Genomic DNA, 17,835 nt, shown 5'->3' on the forward strand with positions numbered 1-17,835 from the left:
CCCGGGACTCCGGGACCATGACCTGAGCCGAAGGCAGTCGTCCAACCAGCGGAGCCACCCAGGCGCCCCATCCTTTTTTTTTTTAAACAGTTTGACAACAGCTAAACTATAGGATTTTTTTTAGGGTCTTCCCCCCGCCCCCAAAGGTGCAAAAAATACCCAAAAAAGTATGCACAGAGGTCTGGCTACATGAAAGGAGTCCTCTGCCACCCAGTCCCAGGGGTGAGCTGGTGCTCCGTCCTTGCTAAGGCCTGAGAACCCAACCGTGTGCGGCAGTCCTTGCAGTGGCTCGACAGGTGAGGTCACATGGGCAACGGAAGGAGACACAGATGCCATCAAATTTATCATACATATTTACTTAATCTATACAGAATCGCGTAGATAAAATCAGATTCACATTAGTGAAAAATCTCTACAAAATGTCTTTGAAAAGCAAAACAAGACTGCCTCTGAACAATTCGTATCCTCATGAAAGACGTGGGCTGTAAAAATAAAGCCGTGTGTTTAGCACAAACTAGAAGATCTCTGCATCTTTTGTTTTTCACAGTTATTTCCATCTACAGTCTGAAAGAGGTAGATTTTTCTGCAACACCTGAGAATTGGATTGTGATAACCAGGTGTAATAAAGGCAGTTGCATACATAACTAAAAAACACTGGTCTCAAGACCAAGAAATGTACTCCTAACAAGTCTGAGGGTGAAATGGTCCATGATCCAAGACCCAAGTATTCTCTGCTCCTCGGAGTCTATGGCCACTACAAGTAACACACAGCAAGATCCCATGACGATGCGACAGATGCAGCTGAAGTGAATGTGACATTTAAACCTTTTCTGGACCAGCCGAACAGCAGGACAGTGTTCTAGAACACGGTGGACACAAGGCGTGCTACAAAGCCACAACACTGGGCTGGCGAGGTGATCGCTTTAGGAGGGGGTCTGCAGAGGGGCCTGTTCGTATTCACAGGGTGATGGGGGAAGGATTGCGCAAGGACCCCTCGTGCGTCCCGACAGAGTCGACCTTTAAATACCATGATCGCATCTAGCTACAGATACATAGTCAAAGCCGAAAGCAGCAGGCCAAGGACTGTTAATCACATCGCTTTAGAAAGCCCTTGAGAATAGGCAACACGTCCCAAGAATGACATCTTCCACACAGGACAAGCACCACAAAGAAACGTGGTGGGCTACACGAATGGCTTCAGCAGTAAGAGCTGTACATCCAGCGGAGTTCTTGTGAAATGGGATCATTAGTACTAATTGTAAAGTAGGTTATATTTCTGATAAATACCTTCATTCCTCTAGGGGAAAGGAGTCCAACATTTCATCTAGTAGCAGAAAGGAGTATTTATACGAGGCCGTCGGAGGAGGGGATATTTGTTTTTAGCTTCCGACTCATTTTTGACCGTGGTGAGAAAACCGGCTCTGGTTTTCTTTCCCTCCACTCTCTGGCCCCTTGATTCCTATGACCAATGGCGGCGGAAGCTTCTAGGAGATAACGTTCAATTCATTCAACCCACTTTAGACCATGATTATGACAGGACTTTACAAAGACACTTTTAAAGAGAAAACCCTTTTAACTGGACAGAGTGGACTTTGATTCAGTCCACTGAGCAATTTCAGTGTCAGTTTGATAGTTTTGCTCTGTGGAATGTGGTAATATCAATTCTAGTAGAGCCTATTTCATAAATTATTTCAATGCAAATTTTATCACGGATAAAGTTCAAGCTTGCATGGTATAACCTGACTTTTTTGCATATCTCAGCCATATTCAACATCCTTAAGAACAAAGAAAACTAATTGAGAAGTAACGTGCTTCATATGGAAAGTTCCCCCAGTCCGAGTATAGAGACCTTGATCCTACTACTGGCTCTTTTCTTACAAGACAGTAATTAAGAAAAGGGGTGAGAACCAGACCAAAAGCATCATCGATCTTGACTACTAAAAACTCTCTACCAAGTCTTCCCACAGTTAAGTTAAAAGTGTGGGTTCCAGTCTTTCTGTTTTATAAATAAAACCCATTTCAGCATGATCCACAATTCAAATTACCTTTTAAAATATCTGGAGAACTTCGCTGGCGGATTCACAAACGGTTGAACACCCAATTTCAAGTAGCTAGAAGGGCAGCAGGGTAGCGGAGGGCCTTCTGCTTGATGAAAGCTAGACATGAACTTAACCCTCATTGTCTTAAAATGACAACTACCAATGGCTGCCTTCTGCGGGAAGGGGAGGATGGGTACCCAAATCCCGAACTGGAAGCAAAACAAGCCGCCATACTCCAGAGTGAACATCTAGGTGGTCCAAGCTCAAACATGGATTCTAGTCCTAACCTGAAACCAAAGCAGTAGGATTGTTCTTAGTCACAAACATTAAGCCTGTTTTGTTTGTCCAATGATTTGTCTATATCTACTACTGTAAAAGTGACACCTTTATGTACATCTGCCAAAACGGAGTATTTGAGACTTGCAGCCATGTCAATTTGATATAAATATTATCAAAAAGCTAATTTGAATCAAAGATGCTATGCTTATTTCTGACCCAACCCTAGTTTATTTTTACTTGGCATTAAAGTGGGCTATTAGATAAAACTAAATCATCTTGATTTTTTTTTTTTTTTTTAGTTGTATTAATGGAGGGGCGGGATGTTTGAATCAATATTGTGTTCACATCAGGGAACCATTATCAGAACAAAGTTCCCTTGTGATGATCGGCCCTATCTTGAGTGAAATTTGAGTAATTCTGTCCAAGGAACAGGGAAAATAGGACAAGGTGATGGTCACATGCATTCCATTGAAGGGAAATGAGGCAGATGTGCAACACGGCTGAGGAAAATGTATAGAGGAAAACTATTCAAAACTGCTAAGCAGCCTCCTGTACCACGTAAGTCCAGTAGTTCTAAGAAAATACAGATATGGTAGAAAAAGTAAGAAAATTTTCACCACAAAACCAATAGTTACTACTAACAGAAAGTTATACACAAAATAGAGCTCTCGATACAGTGATCATACTTCCTTTCAGTCCACGGACTCGATGCCCGGCGCGGCACCTGCAGACCTGGCTGGTTTCTCCTTCGCAGGCCTGGGGGCGGCGTCCAGGGGGCCCCCCGGGGCGCTTCTAGAAGCAGTGTTCAGCTCCTTGGGGGCCTCCGGGCCAGGGCAGGGCTGCGTGGCGGGCAGCGCTAGATCCTCGCCCGCAGCTCTCCCGGAGACCTGCTCCTTCAAGACCTCCACCCTCTCGTTGAGCTCGTTCCGCTCCGTTTGGAGCGCCCGGCACAGCTTCTCTAACCGGTCCAGTTTGATCTGGAAGGCCTTGTACTCTTTATCACGGACAGTTTTCTGGAAGGGAAAAAGAGGGCTTACGTAACCTCGCTGAACACGAGTCCGTTCACGGGACGCAAACAAATGAACCTGAGCCGCACTGGAAACCACTTGTTCAATCACGGCTCGGCCGCGTTCGGTCTCCTCCCCCGCACCTGCGCGGACGCTGCTGCTCGGCCCGTCTCCGCGCACCAGCTGGTACTGACCGGTTCCCCGCCGTCCCGGGGGCCAGAGGAATAACCGACATGCACTTTTAAAAGCATTTTCTATTGATCTAAGGAATATTTACTAAGGAAATTTCAAGATACTCATCACAAAGCTAAAGATCAGAAACTTAAGGGCCTGATTAAACACAGAAAAGGATTCTTTTCCACATAGATTTCTCTTGTTCTACCATTTAGGTGAGAACGAGATTCAAGCCGGGAAATTGCGTGTGTGCACACGACACACTTCGGCCGGCAAAAACCCTCCTCTGCCGCCTTTTCCGAAGCCCGTCCAAGCAGGAAGGCAGGCAGCGGGGCCGGTCTCGGCATCACCGGAGCTGGGCCCCGCGGCGGCGACGTCAGCCCCACCCGATTCCTGCAAACCGGCCCCAGAACTCTGCGATCAGACCGCATAGACCCCTGCCACCCCGGAGTTCACAAGCTGCAGGCCCGCGACAGCCCGCCGCTCTACGGCCGCCCCCGCCCCGCCGTCCGCGCCCCGGCTCCGCGCAGAGCCCTCCACTCTGGCAGTGCTGTCCCCGCGCGGCCCTGCCCTGCGTGGGGCGGCAGCTCCGTCCTCGTGACGACGAACACACCTGAGTCGTGGGAAACCACCTCACCTCCTCAGCCATTTGCAGAAGCGCTTTGTTATTGTTTTCCCATTTGGTACGCCATATTATTGTTTCTTTTTCCAGTTTTTTAATTTTCTTTGTCATCTGTCAATCAACACAGTTGCAAATGTAAATTCTAAGTTCCATCTCTCCACCTGTCCCACCAGAGAGCCGCGAGGCTCCCCCCGCCCCCTCACTGCACCCGCCTCGCGCAGGGACCGCGGCGCCTGTGGGTGGGCGGCCGCGCGGCCCCCGGCAGCACCCACAGGGGCCGCGGCGGGAAGCGAAGGAGGGGCTGTCGCAGCGCGGGACGCGGAACCTGCTCCCCGCTCCAGAGGCCGCGGCCCGCGGAGGAAGCGGTCCGACCGCGCACACTGGCCACTCGGACCTGGGCCGGGGCGCGCCTTTCATTCGGCCTGGGGTTGACCAGGAGAGACCCCTCCCCGGGTTGGACGCAAACATGTCCAAGTTGGGGTCTTCTATTCACTAATCTGTCTGGTTCTTGGAAGGACAGGGGTGTCCAAGCTCCCTGCGAAGATTCAGAACGGATGATCTACCACAACATCCAAGACCACATCCGTTTCAAAACTACAGGCAGTGTCACTTCAGGAACATTCTAGCGACCAAGAAAAAAAAAAGGGTCGTTTTATCCTTAGCTTTGGGCATCCTCCCAACTCTGCAAGACTGACGTCAGGTTTCGCTGAAGAGAAAATGAGCCCCCAAATAAGCGGAACATTCTTAAACCTGTAAGAACCCAGTTTTCAGAAATTCACAGTGAGACCGCCCTCTCTGCCTGGCCCCGAGCCCCCTTTTCAAGATTCCTCCGCGCACTGCTGACTGCGCCCCCCCGCTCCGACCCCACGCGGGGCAGCGAGCCCGGTGCCATCAGGGGAAACGAGGATCCGACAGAGCCAGCGCCCTGCCACAAAACCGTAACACAAGGCAGGGTGGGACAGAGGCCACGGGAAGAGCGAAGATCTGGGTCGATTATTGACCGACCGCGATCTCTAAGCTGCAAGTAGCAAGGACAGCGGCCCCCAGAGCCTGTCTTAATCTGTTCAGCCTTAACAGGGCGCTCGCTGTGTGCGGGGACCCTCGGCTGGAAGGACCGGCGGGCCGCGCTAAAGCACCACTGCCCGCACTCTCCGACGCCTGGGTCCAAAAATACCGGAAGGTGGTAATTTGAGCACTTAACACGGCTAAGCACTGTCTGAAATACTCCACTTTATGGAGGTAATTGCTTGTTATCTATACAGAAGACCCTGAAAGGTTCAACAGCTTGTCCCCAGCCACACATTATAGGACGCGGCTGGGACACGACCCAGAGCCCACTCTCCCAGCCACTACGTAAGACCTAGTGATACTCACGACGAACATCTACTGGATGCTTAGGAAGTGCCAGGCAATGCTGTACTTCTACCCAACCCACCACCACTTCATAAAGTCCCATTTTAAGGGGAATATGCCACACAGAATAAGGATGGATGGATGGATATACTCTGGTTCTCAGCTTGGTTATCAAGGATATTGCTTTCCTTAATGTAGACAAGAAAATTTAAAAAGAAGCCAAATAAAGAATGCGTTTGGTTGAAGGAGAAAGAATTTAGCGGAAGGGGCGCCTGTGTGGCTCAGTGGGTTAAGCCTCTGCCTTCGGCTCAGGTCATGATCTCAGGTTCTCAGGATCGAGCCCCCGCATCGGGCTCTCTGCTCAGCAGGGAGCCCACTTCCTCCTCTCTGCCTGCTTGTGCCTACTTGTGATCTGTCAAGTAAATAAAATCTTTAAAAAAAAAAATTTAGTTGGAGAATAGTTAAAAAAAAAAACAAACAAAAAAAAAAAAAAAAACTAAAGGTAGAAACACTGGGGCACCTGGCTGGCTCAGTCTGTGGAGCGTGTAACTCTTGATCTCAGGTTTGTGAGTTTGAGCCCCATGTAAGGTGTGGAGATTACTTTAGGAAAAAAAAAAAAAAAGATGGAAACACTGACATTTATATTACATGTAAATAAAAATACATAAATATAAATATACATAAATGTGTATGTGTGTGTGTATGTATGAAATCAACCAACCAGAAGGTGTAATTACTATTCCAGGCTTGGATATCTTCAAATAATCTCCAAAAACACAGAGCTTTGGGAAGGAGGGGCGGGGTGCAACTGAGTGAATAAAACAAAAGACACAACAAAAAAGAAACCACTTATAGTGTAACAACAAGTTGTATTTAATACAGGAATTCACTTTAATAAAGCTGGTATTTAAGGACAGAGACCACTAGCTACATGGGGCACACCAAGAGCAAAATGACCAAATGGGATGCCACTGGAGGGTCAGAGAAGAAATGAAGACTGTACCATAACAACAGCAACTCATCCAGGTCGTGTTCGTGCTTAAAAACAGCTTCTTATATAAATTCCCTTTTAGGTAATATTCTACTAAAAATATGCAAGTACCTTTTCCATTTCCTGCCGGAAGGTTGTAAACAATTCATTGCTTTTTGCCATCGTAGTCTGGAATTCTTCAAACTTATCCATATAAAGAGAAAGCTACAGAAAAAAAGTAATGAAATATTCTGAGTTCCAGGTAAACAATTTAAAGCAATTCCTAAAGACTTTCTAAAAGGACATACTATGGTTACACATTAGTTATCTGATACAAGTGACAGAAAGAGGAACGCAAACCCAGCCTCGGCTACCAGAGACAGCTGAAGTTCTATAACCCACCGAATCCCCTGAAACTGAGGAAATTTTGTGGACTTAAACATCTTTAGATGTAAAATGTTTAAAATGTACAAACAGGGGTGCCTGGGTGGCTCAGTCGGTTAAGCGGCTGCCTTCAGCTCTGGTCATGGTCCCAGGGTCCTGGGATCCTGTGTCCAGCTCTCTGCTCAGCAGAGAGCTTGCTTCTCCCACTCTCTCTCTCTGCCTGCTGCTCTGCCTATTTGTTATCTCTGTCAAATAAATAAATACAAATTTTTTTTAAATAAAATGTACAAATATCTACTAGCTCCAATCCACCAATTACCTCTCCTTACATTTGAGAAATTGTCCATGGAAAAAAGAGCATTCTTTTAGAACACCACCTGCACAGTTCTTAGCTTGGTATCAAGGATATCTCTCTCCTTAACACAGGCAGGAAAACAAAACAGAAGTTGAAGCACTGGCTTGGGGGGAGTGCAGGTGGGAGAATTCAGTGTGATGGATTGTTTGGACATTCAATTTGGACCGATTTGGGTACTGGGGGCCATGGCTCTAAAGTACACTTCAAATACTGGAAATTGTGATAACCACAATATTATTCCTGGTGTGTTATAGAATATCAAAAGTTTTAAATGCATGTTCATAGCTGTTTTCCTCGAAGATGGAATATCCAGGTAGACTGTTCCATCTAAGAGCTCAAAACTGGCCCATACTGGGAAGTTAGTAAGTGGCAACTACCGTGACACTGAGACTTCCATGCCTGCATCACAGAACAACGGGTCAACCAACACCAATCCAACGCTCTCTTCAACAAATGCTGGACACTGACATGGTAAGAGCATAGAATGAGACCAACACTTGGCAAGGACAGCCACATTTAGACTAGGAAAAGTAAGACATGACAGCAAAGGAACCAAACTAAAGATCAAAAAACACGACCCAGGGTGACACATAGCACTGACAACAGAAGTTTCAATGGTAACAATCTAAGATAATCCGAGCTGCCTGGGCGCTTCATAGAAGGGTCCTCTGGTGCTTTGCCCTGGAGAATTAGCAATGACTCCCACATTTAAGTCCATCTTCCAAAGCCATCTACAAATAGACTATATGCCTTTTCCACATCAATACTCTTCTCCATTTATATGGACAACTCAGAGCTAATAAGGGGTTCAAATTTCCTGGAAGCAATCTAGCACAATCCTAGGTTACAGTGGCAAGTTAAAAAAACTTGAATTTTCAAAGTTAGGCTACAGGAAATGAGCATCACCTCATCATAAAACATGCCCAAAGACAAAACAGCATTCAAAAGAGGTGCTCTTAAAGATTCAGACCAGTCTCAGGGCACCTGGGTGGCTCAGTCGTTAAGTGTCTGCTTTGGCTCGGATCATGATCCTGGGATCGAGACCCGCATCAGGCTCACTGCTCAGCGGGAAGCCTACTTCTTGCGTTCCCTCTCTGGCTGTGTCTCTATTAAATAAATAAATTAAATCTTAAAAAAAAAAAATTCAGACCAGTCTCAATGTATCAAGTGCATTTTAGAACTAATTTAGAGACCTTACAACATTAAATATAAATGTGTTGTATAAGAAACTTTTTTTTTTTTAAAGATTTTATTTATTTGACAGAGAGAGATCACAGTAGGCAGAGAGGCAGGCAGAGAGAGGGGAAGGGAAGCAGGCCCCCCGCTGAGCAGAGAGCCCGATGCGGGACTCGATCCCAGGACCCTGAGATCATGACCCGAGCCGAAGGCAGCAGCCCAACCCACTGAGCCACCCAGGCGCCCTGTCTAAGAAACTTTTAAAATAAACACTTTTCTCAACAGAATGTAATCTAGTTACTTGGAAAAGGGTAGACTATAGGTAAACGCCTAATTTCACCTGTCCATAAAGGCATCAGAAGTATTTTCTGTACCTTTCCTTTGAGTGAGGAGGCAGTATCTGCTACCCTTACTACACATTAGACAAACACAGTGAAAGACTACATTAGGACAAACAAGGGGTTTGGACTGAAAAACAGGGAAGCAACAAAGAAAAGCCTAGGCCCAGATGGTCTCATGGGTGAACTCCACCAAACATTTAAAGATGGGGGCGCCTGGGTGGCTCAGTGGTTTGGGCTGCTGCCTTCGGCTCGGGTCATGATCTCAGGGTCCTGGGATCGAGCCCCACATAGGGCTCTCTGCTCCGCAGGAAGCCTGCTTCTCTCTCTCTCTCTCTCTCTCTCTCTCTCTCTGCCTGCCTCTCTGCCTACTTGTGATCTCTGTCTGTCAAATAAATAAATAAAATCTTAAAAAAAAAAAAAAAAATTAAAAGATAAACGAATTTAAATTCTTCCAAAAGCTTCCAAAAAAAAAAAAAAAAAGATACTGAAGAGAAGGGACACTCCCCAATTCATTTTATATAAGGTCAGCCTTTACCCTGATATTAAAGCCAGATAAGGATACCATTAAAAAACTGTAGGCCAACATCTCTGATAAATATAGCCGCAAAAATTCTCAATTAAATACTAGCAAACCAAATTCAATAGCACGTTAAAAAGATCACAGACCATGACCAAATGGAACTCATCCCTGTGATGATGCAAGGATGGTTCAACATACACAAATCAATAAATGTGACATTCCACATTGATAAAATAAAGGAGAAAAATCATGATCATCACAACGGGTACAGAAAAAGCATCTGACAAAATACAACATCCATTCATGATATAAACACTCAACAAGTTGGGGACAGAAGGAATATACTTCAATGTCATAAAGGCCATACATGACAGACTCACAGCTAATATGGTACTCAACCATTAAAGGTTTAAAAGCTTTCCTTCTACTAGAATTCCTAGCCAGAGCAATTAGGCAAGAAAAAATAAAAGGCATCCAAATCAAAAAGGAAAAAGTAAAACTGTGTTTGCTGACAAAATGATCTTACATACAGGAAATCCTGAAGACTCCACCAAAAACCTGTTAAACTCAGTAAAGTTTCAGAATGTGAAACCAACATACAGAAATCAGTTGCATTTCTATACACTAACAACAAAATATCTGAAAAAGAAATTTTTTTAAAAAACCTAAATTTACAATAGCATCAAAATCAATAAAATACTTAGAAATAAATTTAACCAAGGATATAAATGATCTACTCACTGAGAACTAAGACACTGATGAAAAACTTGAACACAAAGTGGAAAGATATCTGTGTTCAAGGATCAGAAGTTAGTATTATTAAAATGTCCGCACTACCCAAAGCCATCTATATTTAATCCCTACCAAAACCCCAATGGTATTTTTACAGAGATAGAAAAAACCAAACCTAAAATTTGAATAGAACCACCAAAGAGCTGGAACAGCCAAAGTAATCTTGAGAAAGAACAAAACTGGATGGAGGCACCATGCTCCCTGACTTCCAACTATATTACAAAGCTAAAGCAATCAAAACAGTATGCTACCAGCATAAAATCAGAGACACAAAGGAAAAGAGTTGAGAGCCCAGAAATAAACCCATACACTATGGTCAACCAATACTTGACAAAGAAGCCAAGAATACTCAATGGGGAAAGGACAGTCTCTTCAATAAATGGTGTTGGGAAAACTGGACCCCTCTCTTACCACTATTCACAAAAATTAAAGACTTAAACATAAGACCTGAAACCATAAAAACTCCTGGAAGAAAACACAGGTAAAAAATTCCTTGAGGGGCACCTGGGTGGCTCAGTGAGTTAAGCCTGCCTTTGGCTCAGGTCATAATCTCAGGGTCCTGGGATCGAGCCCCGCATCAGGCGCTCTGCTCAGCGGGGAGCCTGCTTCCCTCTCTCTCTCTCTGCCTGCTGCTCTGCCTACTTGTGATCTCTCTCTGTATATCAAATAAAAAAAAAATTCCTTGAAAGCAGTCTTGGAAATTTTGGTCATGGTACCAAAAGGCACAAGCAACGCAAGCAAAAATCAACAAGAGGGACTACACTGAACTAAAAAGCTTCTGTACATCAAAAGAAACAACAAAATGAAAAGGCAACTATGGAATGGGTAAAAATACCTGGAAACCATATACCTGGTAAGGGGTTAATATACAACATATATAAGGAATTCACACAATTCAAGAGCAAAAGAACAAATATAATCCAATTTAAAAATGGACAGAAGACCTGAACTGGCATTTTTCCAAAGACCTACAAATGGCCAACAGGAACATGAAAAGGTGCTCAACACCACTACTACTCAGGGACAGGCAAATCAAAACCACAATGAGATGTCATCTCACCTGTTAGGATGGCTATTATCAAAAAGACAAGAGGTGACAAATGTTGGCAAGGGTGTAGAGAAAAGGGAAATACTGGGCACTGTTGGTGGGCAGGTAAATCAGCAGTTACTGTGAAAACCAATATGGAGGTTTCTCAAAATTAATAACAGAACTAGCATGTGATCTAGGAATCCTACTTTTGGGTATATCCCTGAAGATGATGAGATCACTATCTAGAAGTGATACATATGCACTCCTATATTCACTGCAGCATTATTCAAAATAGCCAAGATATGGAAACAGCCTAAGTGCCTACTAACAGATGAATGGATAAAGAAAATGTGATATAAATACATAATGCAATATTACTCAGTCATTTAAAAAAAAAAAAAAAAAAGAGGGGCGCCTGGGTGGCTCAGTGGGTTAAGTCTCTGCCTTCAGCTCAGGTCATGATCTTAGGGTCCTGGGATTGAGCCCTGCATCAGGCTCTCCGCTCAGCGGGGAGCCTGCTTCCCCCCTCTCTCTCTGCCTACTTGTGATCTCTATGTCAAATAAATAAATAAAATCTTTTTTTTTTTTTTAAAGATTTTATTTATTCATTTGACAGAGAGAAATCACAAGTAGATGGAGAGGCAGGCAGAGAGAGAGAGAGAGAGGGAAGCAGGCTCCCTGCTGAGCAGAGAGCCCGATGCGGGACTCGATCCCAGGACCCTGAGATCATGACCTGAGCCGAAGGCAGCGGCTTAACCCACTGAGCCACCCAGGCGCCCAAATAAATAAAATCTTAAAGAAAAAAAAAAAGAAAGAAATCTTTCCATTTGTATTAATATGGATGGACCTTTAGGGCATTATGCTAGGTGAAATAGGCCAGAGGAAAGACACTGTATGATCTCACTTATATATGGAATCTGAAAAAGCCAAACTCCTAGAAATAGAAAGTGGAGTGGTGGTTGTCAGGGGCTGATGGGAAGGGGACATCCAAAGATAATGGTCAAAGGGTACAAATTTTCAGTATGAAGATGAATGCGTTTGGAGGATCTAATGTACAGCATGGTGACTATACTTAACAATAGCGTGTCATATACTTTAAAGAGAAGAAAAAGTAGGGATGGCCCCCATCAAAATTACCATCTCCCATGGCTCTGAGAGTGGTTAATAGGCAATTTTTAAAATGGGTTATGTGTTCACAGCACAAAATTCTGAAGATTTTAGGTTCAACTATATGAAACTGCCATTTCTGTAGGTCAAAGAAGTATCAGCAATTTCATAGAATTCAACTTAATACAAAAGAGTGCCAATCTGCAGACTCCTCGGTTCTTCTTTAGTTGAAAATTAGCAGACCCACATGGAAGCAGACTGAGAAAGGGAGGAAACACCTGGAGTATTGGAAAGGGGACGCTGCAGACAGCATCACCAACTGTCCCAGTCTGCCTGAGACCTAAGTGCTTCCTGGGACACAGGACTCTGAGTGCTAAGACCACGGAAGGCCTGGGCAAATCAGGAGGAGCTGGTGACCCTAAATGAAGAGGAAAATTCCAAGAAGGACATGTGATCTACTCTCAGTTCTGGCTGGGAACAAGCACAAGCACCTTAGAGAAGATTCAAGGTATATATCAAATGAACCATAGATTTTTTTTTTTAAACAAATGCTACTATCCCCTGCTGTCAAGTTACCTGCTGTTTTAGTTGTACTTCTTGCTGTTTCATTTGTTCATATTTGTGCCTCGATTCTGTTGCTTCTTTTAATAACTAGAAAACAGAAACATACTATTACTAATAGTAATTACAAATATGATTCTAATGTCAAATGACCAGAGAAAGAGAGTTAGGCTTAATCCTTCCACTCATTATTTTAGCAAGAACTACAAGCCTATAGATAAAATATTCAGTTACATCAATTGTTCATTACCTCTCCAATCTGTTCTACTTGGTAACATTCAGGAATGTTGGAACACTCTTTTACTGCTTAGAAAGAGTACCCTGGAGGCCGAATAATAGGTTTGCAAAACTCAGGGTTAAACTGTTATGTTTCAGGTGAAAATAATGAGAAGTTTGGTATTAGCAGAAAACAGGACTAGGAATCTTGAGAGTATCTCAACGACTCAGAAATCCACTTTACTCTTGACAGTCAGGATGAGGCAGAGTGAAGGAGTATGGAGCAAAGCAATGAAATCAGAGACCAGTTTCTGATCACTTCTTAAAAAGCAGGGGAGAAGTGGATGAGAGCTTTAATTTATATACTTAAGTTTTTAAGAAAAAGTTATACGGTGAAACTGCATTATAGTAAGTAACTGTTGAAATTCAGCCCCTGAAGTAAAAAGTCACATGTAGGCCAAATAAGCCCTAAAAAGTCATTAAACCAACTATAAAGTATATATGTGCAATGTACATATGTGTGTGTGAATATATGAAATTTATACCCTCACTTTGGAAAGAACGGTTTCTTCAATTATACACAGGAAAGCATTATTAATTCTCACAGAAGATGGTGCTGTATGAAAAACAGGTCTCTCTTAAGCCTAGACCCACACTCGACGTGGTAAGTTCACATCATGAGGGCCACTCACAGAGCCTTCATACCAGGCTTGCCTCAAGGCCTGTGCTACTTGACTGAAAGCTGGATTAACAGTCCTCATTGCCATAATCATTTCTCATCTTTATTTGGGGGCGGGGGCACGCTAAGCACATAAAGTTGAATTTGCATTTGTTAAATATACATACCCAATGAGAATTCCACTGCATTCACAATTACTGACAGGCAATATAGTCTGAACATACACTCTGGGAACGAAGCTGAGTGATTAGGTATAGAGAATTCTGTTAAAATTTTATCATAAAATTATACCAGAGTAAATAGACAAAATAGGTTTCCTAGTTTCAAGTCACTTGTTTGAGATCAAAGTATCAGGGTATATAGGAGACCAGTGTTTGGTAAGCTCAATATTAAACTGAACCACCACATTTAATGTGCTGAATACTGGTATAATTCTTAAACCTGGTGACCATTACCAAAGTGAAATAACTGTAAGCATGAAAAAGTCAAATGAGTGCAGATCTTTCCACTAATTTGGTCTAATCTCTCCCATGTGTCTTCTGTATAAAAAAAAAAAAAAAAGTTAAACAGAAATAAATAGCCAAATACTTTCTAACACACACATGGCTTTCTCAGTCTAGAACAAAAAACCAATTAGCATGACCCAGGTGCTCTATTAACGTAGAATAAGTATTCTGAATGACTTTGGTTACAATTTTGACAATAAATTTCTTTTTTTAAGAAAGAAAACTTACAAACTCTCTCTCTCTTTGATGTTTTTCATCAGCTTCTTTTATTAGCTGTGTCGTCTGCTGAAGCTTGGCATCCACAAGCTGTTGTTGTAATTCCTTATGTTTGAACACTTTATCAATATGCTATGGGAGAAGTAAAATTTCTTACATCACTTAATGAAAAAGAAACACAATGATGAGGAAACAACACAAGTTACAATACCTTGTTTATTCTTACCCTGCTTTTCCTGCTAATAGCACCAGAGCTGAGGACCCTGGGTCCATGAGTTTATAGAAGAGTGAGCTTTACATCACCTTGCAATCCCTCCTGGGTTTGCACTTGCAGGAAAGGAGCCTTCCAGCTGCTACCCTGGACCCCCTCCCTTTCGGAGGTGGACTGTCAAGGAGCCTCATTAACCACACACTTGTACTTCCTACTCCTGCCCTACAATGAAAATGAGGCTCAAAAACGTATCAAGAAAAAGATGGATAAGGAGATCAAACTGTTAAACCCACATATCAGACACATTACCTCCTGGGTATTTCTCCCCGCTCTCCGTTTGCCGGAGGCAGCACGCGGTGACCACTGAAGCGGCCCCAGGTCAAGTCCTGGCTGGTGCGTGGCCTGGGGTAGATTTTCCCCTTGCTGACTCTCGATTCCCTCCTCCAAGCAGAGATAACCACATTTGCTGCAAGCTCTAAAAGCCAATGTGGTGGTTCTGCTGTGTAAGGTGCCTGGTGCCCAGCACATACTAGACATTGCATAAAATGTCATTACGATTTCCAAACAAAATTGGTAAGTAGTTATTTACATACAATACAGTCATCAGAACACCCCTTCTCAGATGTGCAGAGTAACTCTTCCTGACCGGAGACCATCTGATAACACTCAAAATAAGACTCACATGTAATGTGCTTAAATGTACATAGTTTTCAAGTTTTCTACATCTATCATGTGTCAGTCAGACTGTCATATTAAAAACCAAAAGAACAATTTTAAGAAAACTGAGGCCTTTATAATCTAATATAAAATTTATTCTCTAGGGCAAAAAAGTTCCTTCAATAAACACTCAAAGGAAAAAAAAAAGAGTGAAGAGGAAATCATTTTTTTTTTTAAAGATTTTATTTATTTACTTGACAGAGAGAGATACCAAGAGAGGGAACAGAAGCAAGGGGAGTAGGAGAGGGAGAAGCAGGCTTCCTACTGAGCAGGGAGCCCGATGCGGGACTCGATCCCAGGATCCTGGGATCCCGGCCCGAACCCAGGGCAGACGGTTAACAACTGAGCCACCCAGGCGCCCCTGGAAATCTTCATGTTACAGACTTGAAACCAATCAGTGAAACAGATGGACTGCGTTTAGAGCTTGATTCAAATAGCTTAAAAAAAAAAAAATGGGGGGAAGACACAACTACAGAAAATTGAACAATGACTCAGTATTTAACATTAAGTAATTACTGTTAATTTTGTTATGTGTGAAAACGATAGCATGGTTGTGCTTAAAAAAAGAATCCTTATCTTTTTGAGGTACACCCTCAAATATATATGAACGGAATGGAATAGAACACCTTGAAGTTGTATCAAAATAGCCCAGGGTAAGCTGATGGGAATAAAGCTGAAACTATGATTTCATCTGCTAAAACAAGAGGACATATTCTCTACTTTTAAGTTTATAATTCTCCATTTTAAAAAGGGAGAAGGCAGAGAGAGTGATTAAGGGGCACTGGGTGACTCAGTCAGTTGAGTGTTCAACTCGTGATTTTGGCTCAGATCATGATCTCAGGGTCCTGAGATGGAACCCTACTTTGGGCTCCTAGGCTCCGTGCTCAGAAGGGAGTCCGCTTGGGGTTCTCTCTCTCCCTCTGCCCCTCCCCCCACACCCGCACGCACTCTCTTTCAAATAATAAAGAAACAATCTTTTTAAAAGAAGTATTTTTTGAAGGGCTGAATGTAAGACTCTAAGTTAGTATGATCTAAAGTTTGCCTTCAAAACTGAATACATAACCCACAGAGGGGCCAATCTTTTTTTTCCCTTTAACCGGCTATTTTAATCTACTTGTGTAGGGTTACAACACACATAAAAGCATGTTTCCCTAACTTCAAAGGCAGGGGATGCACTGTATAAAAAGCCTGATGCCAACAGAAAGGATGGATACCTACCATTTGCATCGACATGGATGGAACTGGAGGGGATTATGCTGAGTGAAATAAGTCAAGCAGAGAAAGACAGTTATCATACGGTTTCACTCATATGTAGAAGATAAGGAATAGCGTAGAGGACCACAGGGGAAGGGAGGGAAAACTGCATGGAAGAAATCTGAGAGGGAGACGAACCATGAAAGACTCTAGACTCAGGAAACAAACTGAGGGTTCCAGAAGGGACAGGGGTGGGAGGATGGGCGTTAAGGATGATTGCTCACATGTGGTGATGGGCACTGGATGCGATACGCAACTCATGAAATCACTGAACGCTACATCATAAACTAATTATATGCTCTATGCTGGCTAACTGAAAATAAGGGGGAAAAAACCTTTTAGCAGATAAACATGTGAAAGAAATAAATTAATGTCATTTTCTTTGAATAAATAAATAAATAAACCTGATGCCTCTAATCCTGCCCATTTGGCCTGTAAAAATGAGGAGGCTTTTAAAAAACAAACAAAAAAATAGACCATCACCTGTTTGCTTTTAATTAACACCTCTGAATTTCCTGACTAGCCTGAAAAAGTCTTAGTTGGAGACCAGTGACCAAGAGTCTTAGTTGGAGACCAGTGACCAAGACCAGCAGGCATGGATCCTTCCAATAAGCTTTTTACTTCAATGAGTATGAGAGTTTAGAAATAGGTTCTATTTTTCCTCTCAAATAGTATAGAACCCCCACTAAAAGAAAGAATCTAAAACGCAGGTATAATACAACGGTAATGTAGACTGTATAGGTTATCACAGATGTCTGAGTTAAAGCGTATCTGAAGGCCAAATATTTATTAGTCTAGATAAGGGGAAAAATCTGCACGCTAAATATGCAATCTTGTAGCAGCAGGTGGAAGACAAGGAGTACTTAACGCTTCTCTAAGAAACCGCCTCACCTACCCACGGCCACAGAGTCTTCTCAACTATCTAAGTGACAACCCCCAAGACTCCTGTTCTCGTGGTGGCTGAAGTTTTCCTGAGAAAAACCCAACTTCCACTACGCAACTATAAAAGTTCTAAAACATCCTGTGACGGTAGTTCTCCTCTGGCAGTGAATGCGGAGAAACCCCTATTGATCAGGAGAAGCTGTCTGAATCAGGAGAATGGCTTTACCTCCTCCCTCAGGGCGTACTGTTCAATGAGCTTCTTCAGCTTCTCTCCCAGCTCAATGTTTTCCTGGCGGAGCTTGGCGTTGTGTATGTCATGCTGCTCCAGCTGCGCCTGGATTTCATTTAAAGTGATCTGGAAGTGTGCGGTGGCTTCTTTACGTCTTTCTTCCTCCTCTCGTGCCTGCTGCATATTTTCTTCCTTATTGTCCAAAAAAACTCCTG

The 17,835-nt window shown here is 43.2% G+C and overlaps 1 protein-coding gene across 4 annotated transcripts in view; it reads right to left on the bottom strand.

Annotated features, from left to right (window-relative positions):
- Positions 1-335: 335 nt before the first annotated feature.
- The window catches only part of TXLNG (taxilin gamma), a 70,060-nt gene continuing 52,560 nt past the window's right edge, over positions 336-17,835 (bottom strand). For all 4 annotated transcript variants that reach the window (XM_059384592.1, XM_059384591.1, XM_059384593.1 and 1 more), the window contains 6 exons: positions 17,618-17,812; positions 14,340-14,459; positions 12,726-12,800; positions 6,577-6,669; positions 4,137-4,232; positions 336-3,331 (listed from right to left, as the gene is read on the bottom strand). In XM_059384592.1, the coding sequence (XP_059240575.1) occupies positions 3,011-3,331; positions 4,137-4,232; positions 6,577-6,669; positions 12,726-12,800; positions 14,340-14,459; positions 17,618-17,812 (900 nt within the window). In that variant the 3' untranslated portion in view covers positions 336-3,010. The remainder of the gene's footprint in view (positions 3,332-4,136; positions 4,233-6,576; positions 6,670-12,725; positions 12,801-14,339; positions 14,460-17,617; positions 17,813-17,835) is intronic.

This window comes from Mustela nigripes, chromosome X (genome assembly GCF_022355385.1).
Source record: "Mustela nigripes isolate SB6536 chromosome X, MUSNIG.SB6536, whole genome shotgun sequence".
In the NCBI taxonomy this organism is placed as follows: Eukaryota; Metazoa; Chordata; class Mammalia; order Carnivora; family Mustelidae; genus Mustela; species Mustela nigripes.